At 38.6% G+C, this 24,143-nt stretch overlaps 3 protein-coding genes across 10 annotated transcripts; 1 reads left to right on the forward strand and 2 right to left on the reverse strand.

Moving 5' to 3' along the window:
• Positions 1–478: 478 nt before the first annotated feature.
• Positions 479–1,917, forward strand: gfzf (GST-containing FLYWCH zinc-finger protein). Its single transcript, XM_043412545.1, has 5 exons — positions 479–844; positions 980–1,038; positions 1,108–1,249; positions 1,331–1,448; positions 1,575–1,917. Exons 1-5 carry the CDS (start codon positions 710–712, stop codon positions 1,814–1,816), a joined length of 696 nt encoding a protein of 231 aa, XP_043268480.1. The 5' UTR covers positions 479–709; the 3' UTR covers positions 1,817–1,917.
• Positions 1,844–14,337, reverse strand: LOC122406806 (putative thiamine transporter SLC35F3). 6 transcript variants are annotated; one of them, XM_043412533.1, is made up of 11 exons: positions 13,458–14,336; positions 12,841–13,094; positions 12,576–12,737; positions 11,258–11,611; positions 11,035–11,163; positions 10,729–10,918; positions 10,519–10,608; positions 9,961–10,090; positions 7,462–7,491; positions 6,109–6,398; positions 1,844–3,348 (listed from the first exon to the last, which is right to left on the reverse strand). In XM_043412533.1, exons 1-11 carry the CDS (start codon positions 13,594–13,596, stop codon positions 3,296–3,298), a joined length of 1,821 nt encoding a protein of 606 aa, XP_043268468.1. In that variant the 5' UTR covers positions 13,597–14,336; the 3' UTR covers positions 1,844–3,295. The 6 variants fall into 6 exon arrangements, with proteins under 6 accessions (XP_043268468.1, XP_043268469.1, XP_043268471.1 ...); XM_043412534.1 differs by lacking the exon at positions 7,462–7,491; XM_043412536.1 differs by lacking the exon at positions 6,109–6,398.
• Positions 14,338–14,940: 603 nt separating this feature from the next.
• On the reverse strand, positions 14,941–23,816 carry LOC122406805 (serine/arginine repetitive matrix protein 1-like). 3 transcript variants are annotated; one of them, XM_043412531.1, is made up of 8 exons: positions 23,406–23,816; positions 22,092–22,334; positions 21,871–22,006; positions 19,370–21,512; positions 19,219–19,280; positions 19,063–19,131; positions 18,746–18,867; positions 14,941–18,542 (listed from the first exon to the last, which is right to left on the reverse strand). In XM_043412531.1, the coding sequence occupies exons 1-8, from the start codon at positions 23,493–23,495 to the stop codon at positions 18,540–18,542; spliced, it is 2,868 nt and encodes a 955-aa protein (XP_043268466.1). In that variant the 5' UTR covers positions 23,496–23,816; the 3' UTR covers positions 14,941–18,539. The 3 variants fall into 3 exon arrangements, with proteins under 3 accessions (XP_043268466.1, XP_043268465.1, XP_043268464.1); XM_043412530.1 differs by having other exon boundaries at positions 14,941–18,659; XM_043412529.1 differs by having other exon boundaries at positions 14,941–18,867; positions 23,406–23,815.
• Positions 23,817–24,143: the final 327 nt, after the last annotated feature.

The raw sequence follows: 24,143 nt of genomic DNA on the forward strand, positions 1-24,143 counted from the left end.
CGTGTAAAAAACAATTTGTTAATATTTTAAATATCTTCAATTTTTTAGGATTCCGTTTTTTTAATCGCACTCTCAAACATTTTGAGAGCACGGCGTTAAGGAACTATTTGTCGAAAGTATGAACAATACTCGTTCATTAATGACTTTACAAAAATGATTTTTAAAAGATTTTTTGAGTTATTTAACAGTTCAACAAACCTGAATTCCGGCTAATTTTTATTTCGATTGTTTTGTAATCGTGACTCATGCAAAATTTTGAATACAAAAAATATGACTGATCAAACGTGGATTAATTGCAAAGTAAAAAGCATAATTAGAACTTGAATCGAGGTCGTGTGGTATCTCGGATTTAAGTATATTCAATATTAATCAAGAATAATCGAGAGAGGGAAAAAGAGAGGTTATGTCCCGTTGATCGTCTTTGAGGTGAGACGAAGAGAATATCGTATATCACACACGTCGACGGCAAAGCCACCTTGAGCTCTCGGAGAACATACGAGTGAAAGTACACACCGCTGTATGAAGGCTTCAGTCGTAGGCGTAGGTTGATCGTAGCAATCCCAAACTATTCTCCATCGCTTACAATAACTCAGCACAGTTCTATCGTACCTTTTATCCTCGCCGCGGTGAATATCGTGAAACAGCAAAAAATTAGCACTCAAATTTCAATAAATTCATATTTTATTATCAAACGAACACAAAAAACAAAATGAAGCTCTATTCTGTGTCCGATGGGCCGCCCTCTCTCGCTTGTCAGCAAGCGCTCAAAGCTCTCAATCTTGATTACGAGCTCGTCAACGTCGACTTCGGCAAAGGAGAACACATGACCGAAGAATATGCAAAGGTAAGAGTTTCGTCATTCAAAATTACGACAGATCGTTGAAAGACTCAAGAAATATTTCAATTTTTCTGATCAAGAGAAAATTTACATTTTTTTTTCACATTCTCAAATGTTGCACTGAAAAAATCGTTTTTCAAGTTGAACCCACAAAAAGAGATTCCGGTTTTGATCGACGGAGACCTTGTTATGGGAGAAAGGTAAGAATTGTGAAAACTTGAAAACAACGTTGGAAGTAGGCTCGTTGTAAAAAAACAACAATTTTTTAGCAATGCGATTTTGCAATATCTTGGCGACAAATATGACGCGAGTGGCAAAATGTATCCGAAAGATCCGAAAGCACGGGCGATCGTCAATCATCGGCTCTGTTTCAATTTGGCGATGTATTATAAAAACATATCCGAATACGTGGTTCGTTATTCCGTTTGTTTAAACGTTTTTTTAGTTGTCGATCTGAATTTTGAAAAAAACTAAATAAAATATTCGTTTCAGATGGCACCGATATTTTTCGATTACGAGAGAACTCCGTTGGCTTTGAAAAAATTAAAAATGGCTCTGGACGTGTTTGAGACTTACTTGGAACGTGAAAAAACTCGATTCGCTGCTTCAAGTGAGAACCGTTGAAACAAAATTCTTGTATCATTAATTATATCATTGCTCATGAAATGAAACGGCGAAAGAAGCTGAGACTCAAAAAGCGAAATCACCGTCCGCGTCAACGAATTTTCGTTTGCAGATGACTTAACTTTGGCCGATTTTCCATTAATCACTGCAACGATGTGTCTGGAGGCGATAGATTTTTCGCTGGAATCTTGGCCACTCGTGAAAAAATGGTACGAGAATTTCAAGGCCGACTATCCCGAGCTGTGGGAAATAGCAGCAGCTGGAATGCGAGAGATAAGTGAATTCGAGAAAAATCCACCAGATTTATCACACATGGAACATCCGATTCACCCCGTCCGCAAAGTGGCGAAGTAGAAGGAAGAACCAAGTATAAATACAATCGCCGTTTGTTTTGTTTTTTATTATTCCGTCGCTTCATCTTCATAATAAATATTATCTTTACTATCAACACATCACATTTGCGTTATTAATAATACATATACATATAATTTTATCGAATTACGAACAATTCAAACTTCCTAAGATAAATGCGCTTCGTGGTTCCCGTCCCTCAAACACGTATTTTTTCTTCAGTTCCAACTCGATTCTTTCTACCGTTTTTTTAAACCTCGTCGCGGTAATAATTGACAGTAATATGTCACAAAGTCAGTCCGTGTGTGTAGTACATTATGATAAACATCTCCAAGTTCAAACATCCACGTAGTGTTCAACGATTATTTGTGTATAGTTCGAAGAAATAACAGATTACATAATATGCAGAATATTTTGAGGTTAGGTTTTACGAATACGATAGAAGTACAGTATTAAAACGCGGCCGTGATCCAGTCTCGGTCGTAATATGTTGATAACAATATGCAAGAATCGCTACGATAACTTTCGTTCGAATCGTTTCTATGTATTACTGTTGAAAGGGTTAAAAATTATGAGTGTTTTGAAAAGGTGAAAGATATCGAATCATGCTGGAATAACCGGAAGAGGGTGAATTGAGAAAAATGTAGCATGCTCAAGGTACGAATAAGGTGAGTGAAACTGTGGGGATTCGAATGACCGACGACGATTCAGAGCACCGGCTCTCACTGGTTATTTTCCTAAATATCTTCGTATTACAATGGAATCGTGAAGATTCTAAAATTTGATTAATTAGTCGACGACGTTATTGCCAGGGGTTTATAAATCGTACAGTCAACGCATACGTTTGTACGATTTACTCAACGATATTTCGACATTTCCTACGGGATATTTCCACTGAATTCACTAATTACAATTGTTATCGTAATATTGCGTAATATTTGATAAAAATGTTTATCCAGAGTTCAGTAATTCATTAAATTACACGATTTTACGATATCCAATCATTCCTTGATTTCTTATTTTTCACATTTCTCCCACCATTTTGAAAGACGCTTGTAATTCAAGGAAAAAAACACGATTTCAACAAGTTTTGAGTTTTGTTGTTTCTCTGGTTTTCTTTGCTTTGTTTACACATCGTGGTCCGCTATACCTAGTGGCCGCGAACGCGGCGGGGAAACCCTGTTGTTCATTTTACTAACGTACGAATCTTCCTAGAAGACTGATGAGCTGACGCGGTCATATATAATTGTATATATATTTGAAAAATTGTAAAACATTCGTTATACTCTTCGTTGGTGAACACTTAATAACATCGATTTACGATTTATCTCGGTAAATTACGCGTTTACTGTATTCGTATCATCGACAATGTGGATAATCGAATGCACGAAAGTTTGAATCCAACGAATAACCGAGTTAGTCACCGAACTCTTCCGGAAGGCGATCGCAGGTGCGATTTTATGTACCCCGTTCGATAGTCAATCACGTCGCGCGATGTCCCGCCTGGCAGACCGTGTCTGTGTCTTCTACTCCATCTGAAAAACAATTTGTCGCATATGCATTTCCTCCTCCCATTCGAAATGTTTCTATGTAAACAAACTTGCGAGAGAAGAAACGAACGGAAAATTTAACAAGCATGCGCACCTCACACCCCTCCGAACGGTATTTATTTTTCATCACACTCTTTCAACCGCTCGAATTCGAATATTCTCGCCCTCCATAACCTCTAATTCTTTAAACGAATTCGTATCACCCATTGAACGAGGCGCTCCATGTCAAATCAACTGCTTTATTATCTTTTTTATTATTGCACAGAACAACATGAACTCTTGAGAACATGACTTTTCGAAATAATACGAGCACACGAACAAATCAATGACAGCAATGAAAATATCACAACAACGACATGGACATTTGAAAAAAAAAAAAAAAAAAAAAAAATGATGCAACGAATTTTTCGTCTCATCACTCTAACTAAAAAACTCGATGTCGTAATAAAATTGAACAAAAAACGAAAAAAATATAAATTCCACGACTTTATTCCATGAAATACCGCAAAAGAAGGAAACAACTGAAAACGTTCGCGGTTGTCGCAGCTACTTGTGGCAAAATTCGGAAGCAGGGAACGACTGCTCGGTGACGTAGCTTGACAAGACGTGGAATGCCTCAAATATTTGAAAAAATACACATATTCAGATAGATATAAATATTCATATTATATTGCCATCGAAAACATTGAATCGCTGAACATATTACGATCATGATGCTTCATTCCATATGTAATAAAAATATATATATAGAACACAGACAAAAAATAGATAACGAAATAAAACAAAGGTATCATGTCCACAACTACGATTGAAGAATGCAGAAAAAAACTGATTTCCCGATTATTTAGAAACGCTAAACATGAATGAATTTACGAATAAAATTCTGTCAGAAAACAACCATCTATCAAGTAATAATTGACATTTCAAACTGTATTTTAAAAAAATTTGAAATTCACTATTACGAAAAATCCATCAATTCCTCGTTCGAATCGAAGAATTCAGCCCGTTTTTTTGATGTCACGTTGATGTTTCGGAATAAAAGATTTTCAAGTGTGTTACTGATCCCATTTGACAGGAATCTTATGGAAAAGAATAAAGTCATCTTTGTTACACCATTCGAGGAAATCCACAATTTTCAAAATGTCAATTTACTGCAAAAGTTCTTCAGTTTATTCATAGTGTCACGCTCCATAAAGGAGAAACTGTCTGTATTTTTTTCATAGGGTGTGAGGCGCATGGAATTTCAACAGTGTGTCCGAAAGGCGTTTCGGGCCAGCAGTTCAGTCGAGAGCGACAGTGCTGACACTGTGACACTTCTCGGGCCTGCATCGCAGAACAAAAGTGGTCGGATTTATTGAAGGTTTTTATTAAAACTAATTAAGTATAATTAAATGGGGATTCCCCTACATTACATCTAGCTCTATGAGGTAACTAAAGCTCAATTCATCTGATTGTATGAAAAAAATTGCATCGGATGCGCGTTGAAAAACTATGACAACTGCAGACTGTCGAACATAACCACAAATATATTGATTCGAATTTACGGGGTTGTTTTAAGGGTGAAAGAAAACTACCATTTCCATTTTAGTAAAAGGTTCGGCAATTTGATAATGCGATTGTATATACGGATTTATAATAGAATAAAAATACGAAACAAGCAAGACGTGTGTCTATTTATACGAGGCTATCGTATTTATGTAGTTTATGGGGAAAACTCAATGTACACCATGTCGGGAATGGTCAAGTATGAAAAACCATTGTTCGATTATCCTTTGTGTATACTGCGAGAAATCTCAAGTTTTTCGTACAAAAGTGAAAGTAATAAATCGATGTTCTAAGTAACGAATTTTCGAGCGAATCGTAATTTTTTCATACATCGATAGAATAATTGAACAAGATTTTATTTCAATTAAAGTGATTCCTATCTCCGTGTAATGAACGATAATATCAGTCTCATATAAATAGTGTATGGAAAAAAAAAATCGAGTACGAAAAGTATACATTTGTCAGAGCTGGTATTACCATTTCGTGACTCGCTGGATCAAGTTCTGTGGCTTCTATTGACCATACTAAAAGCCACTAGACTCTCATGTTTGGAAATTTCCGTAAATCAATATTCAACCTACACACGCATGAACCCTTCTGCCAAATGAGGAGAAATGTCCATTAACGTTATGCGGAGATTTTGCCAAATGTTGAGAAAAAGAGATTCACTGATAAAACGAGAACGCCACCGAAAAATATATGTAGACAAACGAACAGTGAATATTGAAAAGAGGTTATCAAAGGGGATTTAGATCGCACACGAAATATATAAATCACCAGTGAATATTATTTAAAAAAAAAAATCAACAAAAGAGGATTTCAGTTCGCATACGAGAAAATAATTCTTATATGAAGAACGTCGTTGCTGAAAGAACGAATAATTTTTCAGCCTGCCTACTATTTTATCCGGTGTTTATAGGTTATGTGCAATAACGAAGTTTTTGAATTCGTTTTATTAACTTTTTCAAGGCTTTCGTATTACTTCTTGACTCAATATTCTGGGCGCTGATATTTTCTTATTCGCTGAAAATGATTTTTTAATTATTTTTCTCATGCTTTTTTCCGAAAAAGTTCGTACGGTTATTGCAGTAGTAACTTGGTTTCCTCATTCGTAAAATATAGCGAAATAACGAAAAATCCCTGTGACGATTAAGGTCATTTCAATAACGTATCGTAATCTACGTTTAAACATAAGCATACCTTGTTGAGCTTGCGAGGAGACGTTGGTACGATGGTGGTTGTTATTGGTGGTGGTTGAGGTTGAGGTAGGAGGACGATGCGAGGGTTCGGGAGATGAGGGGTTGTTGGCGTTAAGTCGATGGAGCGAGTTGGTCTGGTTGTTTGCGGATGTTATTGGAAGGAGGGTTTGCCCATCACCGTGAGACGACGAGACCCCGTAGTTCCGTCGAAATTGTCGTTGCTGGACCGAATGCCTGCGGCTCCTAATCACACCACCCCTGACGACCCCTTGTTGCTGCGAACTTGTCGTACTGCATCAACCCCATTTACGTCATTCTTTTCAGCCCTTTGTTCTCTCAAATCCCAATACTTTTTCCCTGCATTCTTGCCCTCCCTTCCCCCTCCCTCGCCCTTTCTATGAACTCAAGAATCAAAGAAAAAGCAAACACGCGCCGATCGAACGTTTGACCTAACCTAAAATACCTCACGTCTGCCATAAATATTCTTATTATTCTGCAAGCAAGCTCTGTGTTTTATTTCAACGTCACTGCCACGATACTGTCTTTTTGATCGTGTCCATCTATTGGCAACGCTGAAAGGGAACAATTAACAATTATTTCAACAATTATATCCACGGGCGTTCGTCGATTTGAGAGCGCGCGAACTAACACACCCGAAATGCACCGATTCTTCTCTTAGTCAGCCATTTTCTTTCGACATCGAAACGTATGGGTTTTTTTTCATTTCTTTGATTAGAACAACGAGTTCGTTATTTCAACGACTGAGATAGCAAATTCAGTTTGTCACGATCGGTGGTTTTCAATTCCGCACGAAATTTCGGTAAACCGCTTCACCACGAGATACGTTATGAGAGAAACTAAAAAACTCTTAACCTACAATTATGAACTTTGTACATTAGAGGGGGAAATAGACACTCAGGAGCTTACGTATAATCAGCTGTTTTTCGCATGAAAACGAAGATTGGAAAATAAAGTAAACGGAGACGAAGAAAAACAAGGACACACAATCAGAGAAACAAAATCGGACTAAAGAGCGTTAGAAAATCGAAATACGAAAAAAGGCGACATGCGAGATATAAAGCTGCAGTTTGTGCACACTCGAGACAGAAATATGATTTAATTAAAATTCCAATAGATCAGACAATATAAAGACACATGCGCCCATTTAACATTATTTTTCTTGCTCCAATGTTTCACGAAAGTTTCATCGCGGGGACAGAAGCGTCAACAAATTGGCAGGTTTGAATTTCAATCCATATAAAACGATCGATTTTTATTTTTTCATTTCCCCAACGATGATTTGTCGATAATCATTGGACGAGCAAGTTTACAGAGCCCATGTATATTTTCTTACCTTGTACTGTGACTCATGACGACTATGTTTCTGTAACAGCATATAATGGATCCTGATTGTTGGGAAGCGAGTAATGGAGGTGTTGAAGTCGATTTTGACACACAACAACAAGCAGTTTTAAGCAATCGATCGGTTCATTTTTCTTTTTGTATTTTTCTTATTGTTTTTTGCTTTCGTCTCGAACATTTTCGTCTTTCAACTCAAATGGCATTTATAGAAATCACAATCGAAAGTTGGGCTGTCGGAGCGTTGTTTCTCCGCAACGAAATACGATCTTTTCTCTCTTTTTCTCACCCTTCTCTCTCTCCCCCTCTCTTGCTCTTCTATTTCAACATGAACTTTGTGTATTTGACGATAAAAATAAAGAATGTAAATAGGGCTATTGCGTCAGGAAATCGGCGGCTGATTTTCTGAAACGATCAATGGCAATCACACACGCACACCTATTTGGGTTTATTTGGCACAATTTATCCTGAATAACAGAGCGCTTTCAATCTTGGTTCATAATGATCTAATGTCATGGAATTATTGCGTAATCGACTAGGAATATATTAATATTTATGTATCGTCGAGCAATCACGCGAACTTAGCTCCACATTTTTGGTCTTGCGTCTTTGGAGGTTAGGACGAGGATCAAAATCGTCTATTAAAAAGCGCCAATTGCGACTGACTCTCGATTCAAATTTATAAACGAGCCGTCAACCTTTTGAAGCACCGAAGACGATCGCATCGTTATCGGTCGATTTCGTAACTACATTTTGAACGAAAAAAACGGATTTTTCGAATTATATTTCTGTCGAGAAGGACGAAAAATGAACGAACGAAAAATAAAGCACAAAAATTCCGAGTCTTCCGAACTCGCGCAAAGAAATCGACAATTATTTTCGTCTAAGAGAAGGAAAGCTCGCGGATTTCATGAATCAACGGAGTTTTGACGTTTACAAACGTTCCGTGCCCCAAACGGTTTCAGGCTCTGCCACGAACTATTTGCTGGGATGAAAAGAAATAAAACCACTTCCCGGGAGCTCTCGCCTTCGGCCTACTCGTTCGTAATGACTCCGAGGCACATGAAAAGCTGTGGCAGTGCGTGTGCATGATTTTATTTATTTTTTTTCTCGATACTAGTCGCTGGTACGACGACGGATGCGTGTTTTGCAATTTTTTAGCAAATTTTATACCAGCTCCAAGAGAACAAGAATTTTTCAATGCATTTTTCCACCTTAATTCAAATAAAATTGAAATGACACAAAAAAAAGAATAAAGTAATGAAAATATTTTGAAAAATGTTACAAAAACAAACGTTGGGCATAGTAATTTTGAATGAACATCATTTTTGCTGTACTTTTTCCAACGATCATTGCCCCCTCGTATATTTATGTTTTTCATTTTCATTGTGAATTCTTAATTCCCTCAATTTTGTGTCCATCGTGCCGAAATGTTCAATTATTTCTCCTGCATTTATTTAAATTGTGTAACAAACGCTTGATTTGCGAGTCCCAGATGTAGCGTGATCGTAAATGTGTATAACGACGTGTACCGTGGCATGAATCTCGATTCTAATCAATTATTCGATCCGACGGTCCGCCGGAAGTATCGTTCAAAGTGAGGAACAAAAAACAGGAGTATGTATAGGCGTTGTTCTCGCAAGCAGACACTACTTGAGTGAAATTATTTATACACATGTACATACAAACACGCTTATATCCACGTTTTCTAACGCTTCATCGTTCGTTAATTTTCCCACCTTAATAGGTCGACCTCGCTAACAATTGGCCGTTCGAAAATGGAAGATTTCGAGTCCCCAATTTGGCAGGGGAAGAGTGAACAAAATTCTCAGTCGGTCTTTATTAGGAACTGAACTCTGGGCCATGAGATTATTGCAAACAAAATTCGTCATCGTCTCGTCATTTGTTCGAAAAAATATGATTATGAAAAAAATCGCGAGGATCGTGTGTGATTGAGGCTCGAGGCTTCGCATTGAAGATCACGAACATTTTGTGCGAAATACACAGAAGGCAAAGCGCTTCATTGTGGCTCTTCAGAGTTAACCGGAGGAAACGTTTGAGAAACTGAGAGACGAAAAATTCTGATTTCTGCATCGTTTTCACAGCGGATATTCGGGCTCTTCGAATTATTTATTATTTTGGAATGACGAGATATTTCTTCGTTGAGTGGGATAGTAAAAAAACGTGAAACGTTCGAAAAGATTTGTTATAAGTGCGTTCGACACGTAAATATGTATATAGATGTGACGTGTACTACGCGTGGCGTCTATTTCTGTGCAAAACAAAGTAAATGACAGAGTTTGACCGTTCTTGCAAGAGATTGAGTATTCAATATAGTATGTATATGTATAGTTTAATAGAGGACGGATATAATAGAATTCTAAGGAACTAAAAGCCAATAAAAAAGGAAAGAAAAAGAGAACGAAAGAAAGATGAGGTTTCGAACTAAAGTGCATACCACAAAACCGATGTGACTAATTTTTGTAATGCATACCGAAGTAGTCGAGTTATGTAGTCTGGCCAGTTGTCGGGAAACATCACCAAAAAGAAACCAACCGCGATTAGTATGATCCCCGCTAATTTCATGCCGACGAAATGAGCGCCGTACAGAACAACGTCCAGTGCTGTTTCAAAAACACACCAAAATTTCATCATTCCGTTCTTTTATTTAATTTAATTGTTATTTCAATTGTTTTCATTTTTATTTCATCTTTCTTTATTTCATTTTATTCATTTATTTTTTACACTTTTCCTACTCAATATTGGAATTTTTGTACTCGACGATGAAATTCAACTTTTCGAAACTCATTTTATTGAAAAATTTTATTGAAATGTTGAATAAAGTATTGGAATCTTTCAGTAAGGATTTTGAGGCTACGAAACCATTTGTCCGATACCAAGACAACTTTTTTGATGAATAAAATATTCTCAAAGATTGGAAAAACAGTTGGGTAATTCAGATTCGTTGAACGATTGATTGTTTTTTGGGGATTCAGATTTTAGATTAATAACTGTGAGGATAAGTTCGAGGTTAAAAAGAAATGGAAATTACCTGCGGATACAGGAACTGCGGTAATGAGACCCAGAGTTATGAAGAGGTCGTAGGTCAGGGCGATGCTAAAGTTGCCCAACATGTTAGCAACTGAAAAAGTAATGCGAAGGATTTTCATCGATTACTTTCATTCACGGGATAACGAGGCGAGTATTTCGTCGAAGTGATTATTTTCATGAATCTACTTCGTTGTTTTTGAAAGCAACGAACCCAGGTGGAGGATGCTCGCCGATAACAGCGCCGCCCATGGCAATCGCGACCAGGGAACACTCTCAGCACCAGAAAAATACAGGGCTACGCAAACCGGCCACAAAAGAGCCGCGTTGCATAAACCGATGAGAGAAAAGAAGAGGGAGACCTGACCGAACGTTGTTTCTCCAATGACTTTCTTGAATAGTACCTGAAACATTTTTCAATAAAAATCATTCAAATGAATCAACACTTTTTTTAGTGTTTTATTTTCTACGAATTAATAATTTTAGGTAAAAAGCTTATTGAATGAATATTCGACGTCACCTTGTAAACGGCTGATCCTGCAGCAGCTGCAGCAGCCAGGACGACTCCTCCCAGAGTTGGACTTCCGGTTATACCGTCCATGTAAGCCAACAACGCTATTCCAGTATCGCACAGGATGACCGCGACGATCTGTAGCATTGAATAAAAAAAAAAAAGAATAAAGTTTTGTTCCATTGAACGAAATGGGGATTCGATCCGACATAATTTAAGGGAGTTTTCTCACCCGCACACCGACGAATTGCTCGTGAAGTATAACCCACGACAAGAGATAAACGCACGATACATTAGTCGCAAATACAGCCATGACGTCGGTCGCCAAAAGGATTCGTAACGAATGAATGTACATGTAATTCGTCGCGACCCAGAGCCCGCAGAATAAACTGCACCTCGTCAAAAAACGACCGCCCGTGAATCCCTTGTCGCGAAAGCCTCGCAAGCTTTCCGCTATTATTTCCATTGGATTTGTACATTTTGTCCTGGCGACTCGGCACAAAAAGTATATCGGAAAATACAGCACCGCCCAATTTGTACAAAACCAGGTCGTGAAGAATGGCGCGTTGTAGGGAAGCGGCATGAGCTGGAATGTGAACCGATAAAAATTATTTCGAAAAATTCACTTTTACGATATTATTCGTTGCAGAAATTAACAATTTGCTTATCGTACGAAAAACTTTCCTTGCTGGGGATACGAGCATGAAAATTCGGAAGCACAGAAAACAACTTTTTTATATTAAAACAAGTTCCCACTGTGCCCTGGAATTTTCATGCTCAATTTTTACTCGATTTTCAATGCATTTCTTGTTCGATAGAGATTAACCCTTAGTGTGCACACCTTGACAGCGAGACATTTCGTGCACATGGGCTCACTTTGACCCCAGGTCATTTTTCACATCGAATATCTCGGTAACTGTGCGCTTTTCGGAATAAAAGGTTTGGTCACTTTTTGCAGTGAATTGATCCAACTTTAAGGCTGCAATGTCGGATTTCCACAAAAATCTTTTTTCATTCTTCAAAAACGCGCCCAAAGTTGCTAGTCCGCGTAAAAAGCACTTTTTCGGTTAAATCTCTCGTAAAAAATTAAATTTTGAGCTTTGAAAAAAACTCCAAATTTCGAAAACGTCCACTTTGCAACCGTTTCAAAAAGTGTATTTATTTTGAAGTATGAAGTTGGCTATGCTCTCTACTTTTAGAGAGGGGATAACGATTTCTTAAATATTGGTGGTTTTACTTATGAGATGCTCATCTGTAAATGCTATTCGTATGAGAAAAAAATGTTGGGGTCAACCTGAGCCCAGATGCACACTAAGGGTTAATGGTACATTTTTCAATAGCATTCTCGAACAATTAGACTCGTGATCCTTGACAAAAATTGGCAAAATACGAGGATTCCTTTCGTTACAATTTGAATTGCAAGCAATTATTTTCCAAAGAGTTTCGAGTCGATAAACGAAATTGATTCCACTTCCATTCGAAGAAATGGGCATTTTCAGATTGAACATTTCAAGCTTAGCGTCGAGACGTTGCCGCGTCTCTAGATTTACATTTACGTGTTGATGAAAGTGTCCTGTGACCGATGAATTTGAAGACGACGAGCTGGAGTACTTGATGATGTCGGGTTTGTGAAAATATAAGTATTTAATGCAATGAGTAGCTCCGACCCAGCTCGCGGTAACGCATATCGTCACGCAAACACCGAAGTATATCTGCAATCGAAAAAAATTCAAAATTATTACGTAATCTTTCGTTGTCGTTTCCGCGATCGTTTTTTTTCTTTGGTTTCCGACACTTTTGAATGATTCAACGCACTTTTTTGGCGGATTCTGCGCAACACGATGAGTAACACGGGGAAATCGAGTGCCTGCGAGTTTGGTAAGTTGTCGGGGGGGCACCGATGTGACACGATTGCTCGCCTTGTCCTTGACCGGTCCCTCCGCTTCCGCCGCGACTTCCCCCACCCCCGACCCCGCTCGCAGCGCAACTGCCGCTCGTCTCTAGCGATCTGCAGCTTGATGCAGAGTCGCCGCAACCCCCGGCAACACTGCAACCCTGCTGCTCGCATCCTAATAAAAAAAAACAATAGAACATTTCTCATTAAGCTTGGTGGATATTCATTTTTCATCTCGTTCGACTTTGGCTATTTTTTTCACGTTTTTTTTACAAATGTAAATCCGGTAGCTTGTTTTTAGTAGAGCGTTTGATTTTGGCATTCGATGGAATTTCTTCAGCTGTCCGTTTACATTTTTATGTTTTTATTTTCTTTCAAGAAATTTTAATGCCTGGGATACTTCGAGAATTCGGATGCTGAGAAACAAAGGTGACTCGTTTCTTTTTGAATTTTATGTTAAGTGGAAGCATCGAATTTCTATCGAGCGTTGGTCATCGCGTAATTGTAACATGAGAAATACGTAAATTGACTGACTTACCGGAATTATCCAGGACGACTTGAACGGGACTCGCGTACGGCCCGTGACTGGGCTGATCCTCGCTCAAAACAATGCTGGGAGCACGGGATCGGCGAGGGTGAAAGATCGTTGGAACCTCGCCAACACCCCCGCTGCCCATCTTGAGCTTTGAGCGAAAAATCTTCGTAGCGTCGGCCTCAATGCGTGTTACGAAAATCTCACGCGACTATAAATCATGTCGGTATTCGGTGAGGCGACATATTTGATGAAAATCTTGCACCAAATTACGTTTTTTGAGCAGTTTCGAGCTAGCGAAGAGCGCGAAAGGGATTTAACTTCTCGGATCAACGGCATTTGTTCCAAATGTTTGATTAGTACTCGCCCTGCCCCTTTTAGGGTTAATCCACAGAAAAGTTTTACCGCGATTTCTCATTGTCACTCTTATTTCCTGGGTCAAATATCAAAAGTCGAAAAAAATTCACTTGTTTGTCGACGAGAGCTTCACTGCTCTATGAAATTAAGTCAAACTCCTGTTGATCGGAAACCGCCCCCACATTGCACAAGCGCACAATCAAACCTATTTTCAATCAGATGCAATACAATTACGAAGGTTTAAGAGCGACCGAAGTGTGCTCGCGATTTTCCGATGTATTGAAGAAAGACGAAAAATTATATCCAGGCTTTTTCGGCATGATCGAACTTGACGGTTGAAAATAAACAGCGACTCGACGTTTTACCGCAGGAAACGAATCGAAGACGCAAGTGAGCGAGCCAGAATACTGAGTCGCTATAAAACTGAATAAAAACGACTTTTAAATGTCTAAATCACGCACGAAAAAGAGCTCGAGGGTTAAATCCTTAGCTGCGAGGCCATTGATTACTGATGGGCCTCGTAGTCGTAGAAAAGCGCTCGCTAACTCAACGGACTCGACTCCTCGGCGCTTGCGCTACCCTTTCCACCTTCGCGTACATCGAAACCGCGCCTCCAATCCGATATTCGCTTCCCCCAAGGCTCGGAGAGAGCGAGGCAGACGGAGGAACGAGGAGGAAGAGAGAAATGGACGCATAAAAACAGGGAAAAAGCGGGAGAGAGATAATTAGATGGTTAATAAATAAAGAGAAAGAGGGTGAGACCGACATATATACAGAGAACTCCGCTACACGTGCATTATGCAGAAAGCTCTGCGTCGCGTTTCCATAATCAGTAAAAAGAGTTCTGAGTTTGAAAAAAAACATTATTATATAAATTTTTGAAATGCTGTGTCCACATTTTTCTCCCATATCTGGACTGGATTCGGCACGTACAAAAGTCCTTGGACGCTAATTTTTTTCTTTTATGCAAGAGCAGGAACAACGAACTACTAATCGAAATGAAAAATTCATGACTCCTTGATATTCTACGATATTCTACGATAAAAAATGACAAAGACTACAACAATGAAATAATTGGGATGGGATTTTTTGGAAGGTTGAAAAGTGAGGCTAGAAAAAACAGCCGTCGATATATTTAAAAAAATATTCTTTATTAATCGTTTGTTTATTTTTTCTGAAATGAGAGAATTGGTTAAGTTGATTTTTTGTTTGTATTCGTTTTTTTTTCTGTATAACGTGCGACGTAAGCGATCGCGCGTCTTTGTTTTGTGTGTTAAAATTCGCGTCGATTATTTCTCGGTACCGAGTCTCGTATCCGCAATCGGACGTGGTTGAACAAAGAGGAAAAAAGTGTTTGGTTTTCTTTTTCGTATAAATACAGTTTTTTCGTGTATAAAATATTTTTTGGAACGTACGCTAAGTTAACAATCTTTGTGACAAAAAACCTATCGATCCGTGGCTCGAGTGACGTTGGAAGAAAAAAAACTTAACGGTTCCTCGTGACGAAAACGAGTTCGGGGCTGGGAGCTTGTCGGGACTTTTTTTCCGAATGACCTCGAGAAAACGGATCATAGGCATTTACCACAGTGGCAGAAGTCGATTGAGGTAAATTAATCGTAAATATCGTCGGCAATAAAATCCTAAAAAAAAAATAAAACAATCGCGACGTATTTCTATCACAGAATACCACAGAATTCTATTTCTTTCCCACTCGAGTTACAAAAGGAGAAAAAAAAAGACAAAAATATTTCGAAACACTCGGTCGAACGTCGGTGGGGTTGCTCCGGAATAAATTTCACAAATCAGCGAGGAGGAACATGGAGCATTACATTTGACAGGAAAGTAACGCCATTTTTTCTCATTTTTCGACCTTCACAAAATACTGTTGAGCGTCCATTTTCCTCCTAAAGGTTCACATCGTAGGGATGCACTGGCGTTGATTCGAGAACAACTATGAAGGAATAATCATTTCGCACGTTTCAGTAATCGAATTTACAATAGACTTTAAACGTGCTGAGTTCAATCTTTGACTAGGCTTTACAATGTTTATGTCTCTTCGGGACTACGAAAGTTTTTTTTTATCGTCGCAACTCGCAACACAATGGCGCTGCAGCTTTCGTAATTACGCTTGAAGCAAAATCAGTACGGAGAATGTACTTAACAATAAAATTAATCAAATTTCTCTGGACTTGAATTTAAATGAATTGATGAATTAATTGATTCTCTAATTGCATGGTATGAATTAAAAATTATCGTTGCAAGAATTTTTTAATACTCGCAACTCTTCAAATATTCAAATCGTTCCAATCATTCGAACTCGTTGAGTGATTTGGCCGATATTCTGCAAAATATCGAATGATTTTAATACTTAAAAACGTTCAAATTGCTGATGCTTCAATTCAATCATAAAACAAATCAATTTTCGTTCGAATTCACGTGTCTGAATAATAATTATTATTTTCTGGGATTTATGCAAGATTCAATATCTTCAAATGCTGCGTCATTGATACAAGCGACATTTTTTTGGGTCTGAGGCTCAGTTTTACATGGTTCCCAGTGAAAATTTTATTGCATACAAATTTTCGAGTTTAGCAATAAGAATTTTGTTTTTTTTTTTTTTAAATTGCGTCATATTTGAAATTCCAAAAACTTCATTAAAACAATGTAAAGAATGTAAAAATGTAAAAAATAAAGAAAATAAAAGTTTTTATCCTCTAAATGCTGCAACTTAAAAAATTTTTGGAATTTTTCAATTCCGTAAAGCTTCAAATATTCCTAACCGTTCAGGCTGAGGGAATAACAAAAAAATGGGGAAACATTTTATAAGACCAATGCTCGATGAAGAGAATAAACTGGGAGGCAGAACAAAATTTCGGGACAGAGTGTTTCATAGCCAGTACACCCTTAAGGACGCATAAACCGCATTGTAATTGGAGAGTTCGCAATTCGTTTGGGATTTGATTGGTTTAAAACTACAAGCGATTGAATAACGTTGTTAAAAGTGACCGATAATCTTGAGAACAAATCTTAAATATAGTCGGTTTCAAGTCTAGTTACATTCAAACGTTCTATAAACTCCATTTACAAAACATTTCTTGATTTTTTGTACAAAAAGATCGCTCATACAGGTCCGCACATTAAAAAATACTATGAATATATACAAATTGTTATTGTTGATTTGTACAATATCTTAAATGAAATATCCTATTATAACGGGTGCGTAAAGGGTATATCTCCGGGAGATAATTTATAACTAAAATTTTCCTTTTTTGTTTATTTAGTGAGCGAGTGATGAAAATTATTTACACGTATTTCACAAAATTCATATCTTTTTTCTTTCTTACTTGCGTGTTGCAGTTGTTGCTTATTTCTTTTCATTACAATTTTACATAACCAAGAGCTCTAAGCGATGAATTATAATAAATAATTAGATACAATTGTTTATACGAAGAATTAAAATAAAACGAGTTCTACAATTTTTTTTACGCCTAAGATTCGAGTCGACAATGAAGAAAAAACAAAAGAATAAAAACAAAAAAATTATGCTTCCTCGCGTTACAAGCGTTTTCCAGCTCCGAACGAGCTCGCGCTTTTTATTTCTTAGAGTTTCTCTTCTTCTTCGCACAAATACGTAATCGATTCAATGGGACATGTTTTAACTCTAGGCCTGAACAAAAGAGAAATATATTCATTTTTATTTCGAAGCTCGATGCATGCTTATTTCATCGAGAGGAACGTAGCTACTATTATTTTAGGGATCTCGAGATTTTGGCAAGACTCATCAAGCTCCATTATTATGCCTCGCGTTATTGTGATGATTTATAAAAAATGTTTGATACGCCGGAGTTGGTAATGACAGACTTTTCAAATACTGGCTTTCCGAGGTGCTTCGCTACTGAGTTTGCAGTCGACTCCGAGCGCTCGACGATGAGATTCATCAAAAAACTGTCGAGATAACTACTTTTTTTTCAATTGAGTGACACATCGCGAGAGACTCGAAATAATCGAGGAATCCGGCGATGTTCAGCATCCCCGAAGATAATCGGCGTTAATTTATCTCGATAATTCTTCTATCGGTATAATCAGGTAATATTCATTTCATTGGCCCGCTTCCTGTACCTTTTGCCGTTTATATTTTGCTCTTTGTTTTCCGAGGACGATTGACGTCCGAAATAGTCTGTGACAGTTGCAACGATCTCGAAGGCACATGGTTGCATTGCTCGGTTAAATATTTCAGGGTGAGACGAATCTTGGGTTTCGTATTTAATGACACAGCTAATCGAAGACTATGCGATGCTTCGTCGGCTCTTTCAATGTCTCGTTAATCCCATATTGAAATATTGAAATAATAATACGAGAAAAGGACACGCGCATCTCTCTCTCTTCTCGCGGATACGTCAAACATGCAAATCTGTCAAAGTACTCGATCGCGTTATTGTGAAAATAAAATGATGCCGTTAGCTTATTAACGGAAAAGAATCGATGATAGTAATAAACTTGCACAATCGTTGATGATTCGACGGGAAATAATTCTTTGAAGAGCTCTCTTAACTTCAAACATTATTTTCAATGGTAAATGTTCTATGAGAGACAAAAAAATTTGTATTATTCTCGAGTTATATATATTGACGATGCGTTTGTTATTTTCACTAGATAACATTTCTCAACGCTCGCGATCATTGAACAATCGCGTCACAGCGCGGTCATTCATTCAGTGAGTTCCGCACCGAATCACTGAGAAAATAGAAAAAAACAAAGAAACATAATTTCGTAAGCCGCTTGTACGAACATGATCGTGGTCGAGGCACCGCACACTGAACCAGTGTGACGTATCATTTATGTACAGTTCCACTGCGAAGGGCCAGGGATTTATGTATAATTACGCACTAATTTTTTCGCTCTTGATCGGTTAATGACATATTATTTTTATGCTTTACCTTGCGACCTTGTCTCTTGGAAGTTTTCCTTGCCTGCTTCGACTCCCTGCTGTTCTCCTGCGATGGTTTGTTTATCCCCAATCTGAATCTTATCGGAACCTTGGAATCGACTGTCGCTTCGTCTGTAATTCGAATTCACGAAACATTTATTAGTCGAGTGTTCAGCAACATTTTTGCTTTTTCTCATTTCGAGTCATGCTTCTCTGAGGAGGAAAAGCCTGAAGTGAATAATTGAGTTGATAAACGTAAGAGGAATTGCGACAAAACAATTACAGTTTTAGGAAAATCGAAGCTGTCGAAAAATTGGGAAAACTCACCCTCGGAATCTGGTAAATCGGCGACTGTTCTATGAAGTACGGTGACTCGCCTGATTTCCTTTTTGTTGTCTGAAAAAAAAAAAAAAAACGGATCGTGAATGCTTTATTCGTTGAAAAAGAAAGAAATTGAAAGGGAAAATAATGGAGAATATTTACTCTTTTTGTCATCGACTTTGGCGATGTGTCGCTGTATGACTTTCGCGTTGGTTTTTGCCACTCTGAAAAATCACAAACGCTCAATGAATACTGAGGCATTGAAAGAATCTTTGGGATATTATTCAACAGGACCGTGTTGCGGGAAACTTACTCGTTGACGACGCCTTTGAAAGCCGATTGTAAAAGTCGAGCGGATTGAATGGGAGCAGCTCGGTTGAGCCGTTCGGCTCTGCGACGGCTGAGCTCTGTTCGCAAATCGGCTTCTTCCTCGTCGACGGGCAAATCTTCTACGATGGTTTCTTGCTCGGGGGAGCTCTCGACCGGAGTCGGTACTCGGTCTTTCCTTTTTTTACATTTTTTCTCTTTCCCGATGCGTTCGGAAAGGGGCAACTCGCCTTTGAGCTTGCCAACTTGATAAATTTCCTTATCCCGTTTTCTTTTTTTCTTCGATCTTTCCTTTTCGACTTTAACGGGCAACATTTCGATGCACATTTCAAGGGTGTTGCGAGAGGAAGACTCGTCGCTGACGACGTCCTCGAGAACGTCGTAAACGTAATCGTCGGTCAGGCACAAATCCGGTTCAGCGATATCGGAATAATCGTCCTCGATGATTTTATGAGTTTTACGGAATTTCGGTGACTCGACGCTTTGTTGGACAGTTTCTTCGGTTGGGTTGACTCGAGCTTTGCTCGGGCAGTCTCTCTTGCCGAGTTTTATTTTTTTATTGTCATTGATTGGATCGATGGGTTTGGTGCTCTCGAACTTTCGTCGTCTCGCCTCCAGTACAGGGTCGTTGGTGGTTTCGGTGTTGTCCTTGGAGCCACTGCTCGTCGAAACAAGCGAATCCTTCGATTTGGGCTTCGATCGAGTATTGTCCGGTGAAGAGGGCAAATTTTTTCGCAGCGGAGACGCAGTTTCGCGTTTGTAATTCACGTTGGCTGTTTCCTCCGGTGTAATGGATCTGTGGCGTGGTTTCCTCGTCGTTTCTTTGGGCGATCTCCTCCTCCGAGGCGAGAGACGCGGAGAGTTACGAGGCGAGGACCAGGGTGATCTGTGCGGCGAGTGACGTATCGGTGAGCGTAATCTCGGGGGCGGCGAACCTCTCCGCCTCTCCGGGGACGACATCTTCGGTGACCTCAGACGCGGCGGGGTGATTATGTTTCTGGGTGATACTCTGGGCGATCGACATCTCGGGGAACCCGTTCGTACCGGTGAATTACCCCTCGGGGACTTGGATCTCGGCGTCCTTGCTCTGGGTGACCTGGATCTCATGGTCCTCGGTGATCTCGAACGGTTTGAGCGCTTGGGGGACCTCACGATCCTAGAAACTGGAGATTTTGAGCGTGAAATTAATCGAGGCGAGCGAGATCTCCGAATCCTCGGGGATCTCGAATGAGGCGATCGTACCCTGGGCGATAATTTTCTAGTAGGAGGTGATCGGTTGCTCGGTGATCTGGCGCTGGGCCTGGGTGAGAATCTTGACGAAGGTGGCGACAGTTTTCGCGGCGATCTCATTCGTGGCGCTTCTCTGAAGTTTTTCTTAGATATTCGCGGTGGTGATCTTCTGGGTGATCTTCTAGGCGACTTTTTCCGCAAACGCGGCTTCGGTGAGAGCGAACGCCGTTTCTGTGACGTTCTGTTGGGGGCCCGCGGCGACACTGACCTCCGCTCGTTTTTCGTCAATGTCTGTAAATTACTCGAGCTCGATACCAAGCTACTCGTCACGCCGTTTCTTTCGGTTTCACGCTCTACGCGAGACTTCCGGTTGCGCACTTTCGGCGTTTCGCTTGATTTTTTCGACTCTTTAGACTCCTTTTTCACAGGCTTTTGCGCTTTGTTCTCGTAAATCGTGTTCATCTCACGCTCCATCTCGTCCATCAATCGCTCTAGACTGTCCTCCTCTTCGAGATCCGCCATCAACAGGACGTCGTCGTCGTCGTCGTTCGAAGGCTTTTCCTCTTCTTCCTCCTCCTCTTCTTCTTGCTCCTCCTCTTCCTCCTCCTCTTCCTCGATCTCTTCTTCTTCTTCCTCGATCTCTTCTTCTACTTCCTCCTCTTCTGCCTTTTGCCGCAAAACTTCGCTCGAATTTCTCTCCTGACCCGTATCATCGCGCGGACTTTCCTCGACTCCACTCTGAACTTCTCGCTCCGTTCCACTCTCGTCGCCTCCACTTTTTTCTAATCGCTCGCTTTTTTCCGAGGATTGTGACGCTGCCAAATTACGGTTCGGTTCCTTAATATCCTCGTCCTCGGAACCACTTGGCGCATCTTTGTAGCGATAAAACTTTGAATCACCTTGCAAAGGGGAAAAAAATTGCAGCTCAAATTTAGAGACCTGAATAGAATATTTACAAAACTTGCATCCATGCCAGCAAAACAGTCATTTTATTTCGCGACTATTAGGACTTGTCTTATAAAACTATCTTTTGTATTTGTGTTAAAAATTTATAAGAAATCAATAAATAATTGTTGTCTATGAGTTACACCTAAAGTTAACTTGACATACAAGTGGACTCGAGCTTTTATCATAACAATGAACATTTTGAAGGAAATGGGAATTCTACACTGAAAGATAATTTGCCCTTTCGTAAAATGGTCATTGTTTTCCGATAAAGTTCTTATTTCAATATGAATATTGTGTCATTTATTCTACCTCGGCTATCTTCCTCCGGATCCAACTTCATTCCTTTTGAATAAGACCGAAGTAAATCATTTCCAGACGTTTCTTCCTCTTCGACAGGAATTATTTCGATTAAATTCTGATTAACTCTGCTTGGGTAGTACGTGTTCTGTGAAAAAAGTGTAAAAAAAATATGAAGAAAGCTTAGAAAAGGATTTTCATCGTAGAGAGACTAATCTTGAATTCAAACCAACCCCATTTTGCCTTGGAGCCCTATTTTGGTAGTATCCTCTCTTGACTTGTCTTTGGAGATTGTGAGGCTGACAAGAAGGATACGGAACTCTGGATTTAACTTGTTGTGACAACAAAATCGATTGTTGAGTATTTTGAGGCGTGTGTTTGGCTCCTAGCGACTTAAGTGCTGCTAATCTCAAAGTTTCCAAATCTTCGTCATCTTCGTCCTCGTGTTTCAATATTTGGGGATTTGATACAACCATCTAAGAAACAAATGCAACGAAGGTCAATAAGTTGTGGGTGCGAGCTAAGTATAAAGTCGACTGATTTAAAGTTTTTTTTTATTTGTTCAAATGTATACTTTTATGAGGAAGTGTTCGAAAGTTGAACATAATAATTGTCAAAACTTGAAAAAAACTGTGAATAATTTTAAAGTTATGTATTCTAAAGAATAAAAAGTATACTCGAAGAAAGAAATCTATTAACATAGAGGGAAAGCTGATTAACTTTTAATGAATCGTATTTACGTTCAAACATTATTTGGAATATTTTAAACTTTGGGAATACTTGAAGGTTAACTTAAGATCGAATGAATGAATTTGACAATTGTAGAATATAGTAATATAATAAACGACTCAAAGAAATAAATCTACAGTCATTATTACAGTTTGTCATAGATGCAGCAACAAATATTTTACATGTTAATTTTAAGTCCAATTCGAAGTCATAGGAATTTTTTACAAATTAAAGTTTAAGATATTGTAAGCCAATTTTCCCAGTAATGTCAGTGCTTGGTATAAATTGTTTGCTTGCCAAAAATCAGTAACCGTTGAGCTCTGATGATATAAACTATAAAAAAAACCTCAATGAACATCAGTAACATTTGAGTTTTGGATTTTTTCAATGAAAATTGTTTGCATTTCTTAATTTTTCATCAAGTTTTAAGTGAATAGAATGGGAATTTGATTTCTGGATGATTTTCTTATTTTTATTAAGCAACAAACGTATGGAAGAAAAAGAAAACACAGAATTTCATGAACAAAAAATATTTACTCCATTTACTCTATTTTAAATCTGCAAATCTTTCATGTTATATTACTTCTCGAATATATCTTTAACCTTTATTAACGATTTGACAAATTTTAGATACACATTTTTTGTTCGATTATGAAAAAAAGTCGTTGAGGTTCGCTATCACTATCGCGTTGGTGAAATATGAGTAGAAAGTGTAAAAAAGCACGTACTCAAGCGTGCATGCATTCTGTATGGGAATAATCCAAAAATCGCGTATGAGGCATAGCCAAATGATATGAAATTCTTCTTGTAAACTATACCTTTTGGCGATAATCCATTTTTTTTGGAGCGCAGTTTGGTAAAACTCGCAGATTTTCGCTGTGAACACCACGATTGTTTAACGAATGCATTAATGAGAGTTTACGAAGACGCGAAAGAATATTACATTTCACTTTAACACGACACACACAATGTTTTAGTGTCTCGATTTACATCGTGTATAGCACACAAATTTCGTGATGATATAAATTCTTTTTTCGGATTAAATTGTAAATGCTGCGTGGAAAGTTCTTGTTCTTCTTCTTCTTGGACCCCCACCCCCTTGCAAAATCCGTACGTAAATAAAAATGGCGTTTGGAAAATGAGCGAGCGAGTTCGCTAGTTGTTTGATTCTACAAAGACGGCCAACTGCGAGAAGCATTGAAGTGGAGTAGTTCAGTGGCGAGAAGTTGGCAGGAATGAGAATAAGACTGAAGTGCTATCTGTTTTCGCACATTGAACTAATTGAACTGAAATTATATACTGGAACGTGCACTCCCATGATCAGGCAGGCAGCTTATTGCAGCAATTTATTTCTTCTTTCAGTGATTTTTTTTTAACCACATCTTAGTTGATGCACAATAAAAAAATTTTTGACATTACCAAAAGCTTTAGCAGATTATTATTTTACAAACTTTGAGAGATGTTATTATTATATAGTCTAGTAAATTTATTATGATTTGCTTAGCAGCTATAGCACCGCCATTATTTTAGTTTCACGAGGTCGGTACCACACGGTC

The sequence above is a fragment of the Venturia canescens genome, chromosome 2, assembly GCF_019457755.1.
Source record: "Venturia canescens isolate UGA chromosome 2, ASM1945775v1, whole genome shotgun sequence".
Taxonomy (NCBI): Eukaryota; Metazoa; Arthropoda; class Insecta; order Hymenoptera; family Ichneumonidae; genus Venturia; species Venturia canescens.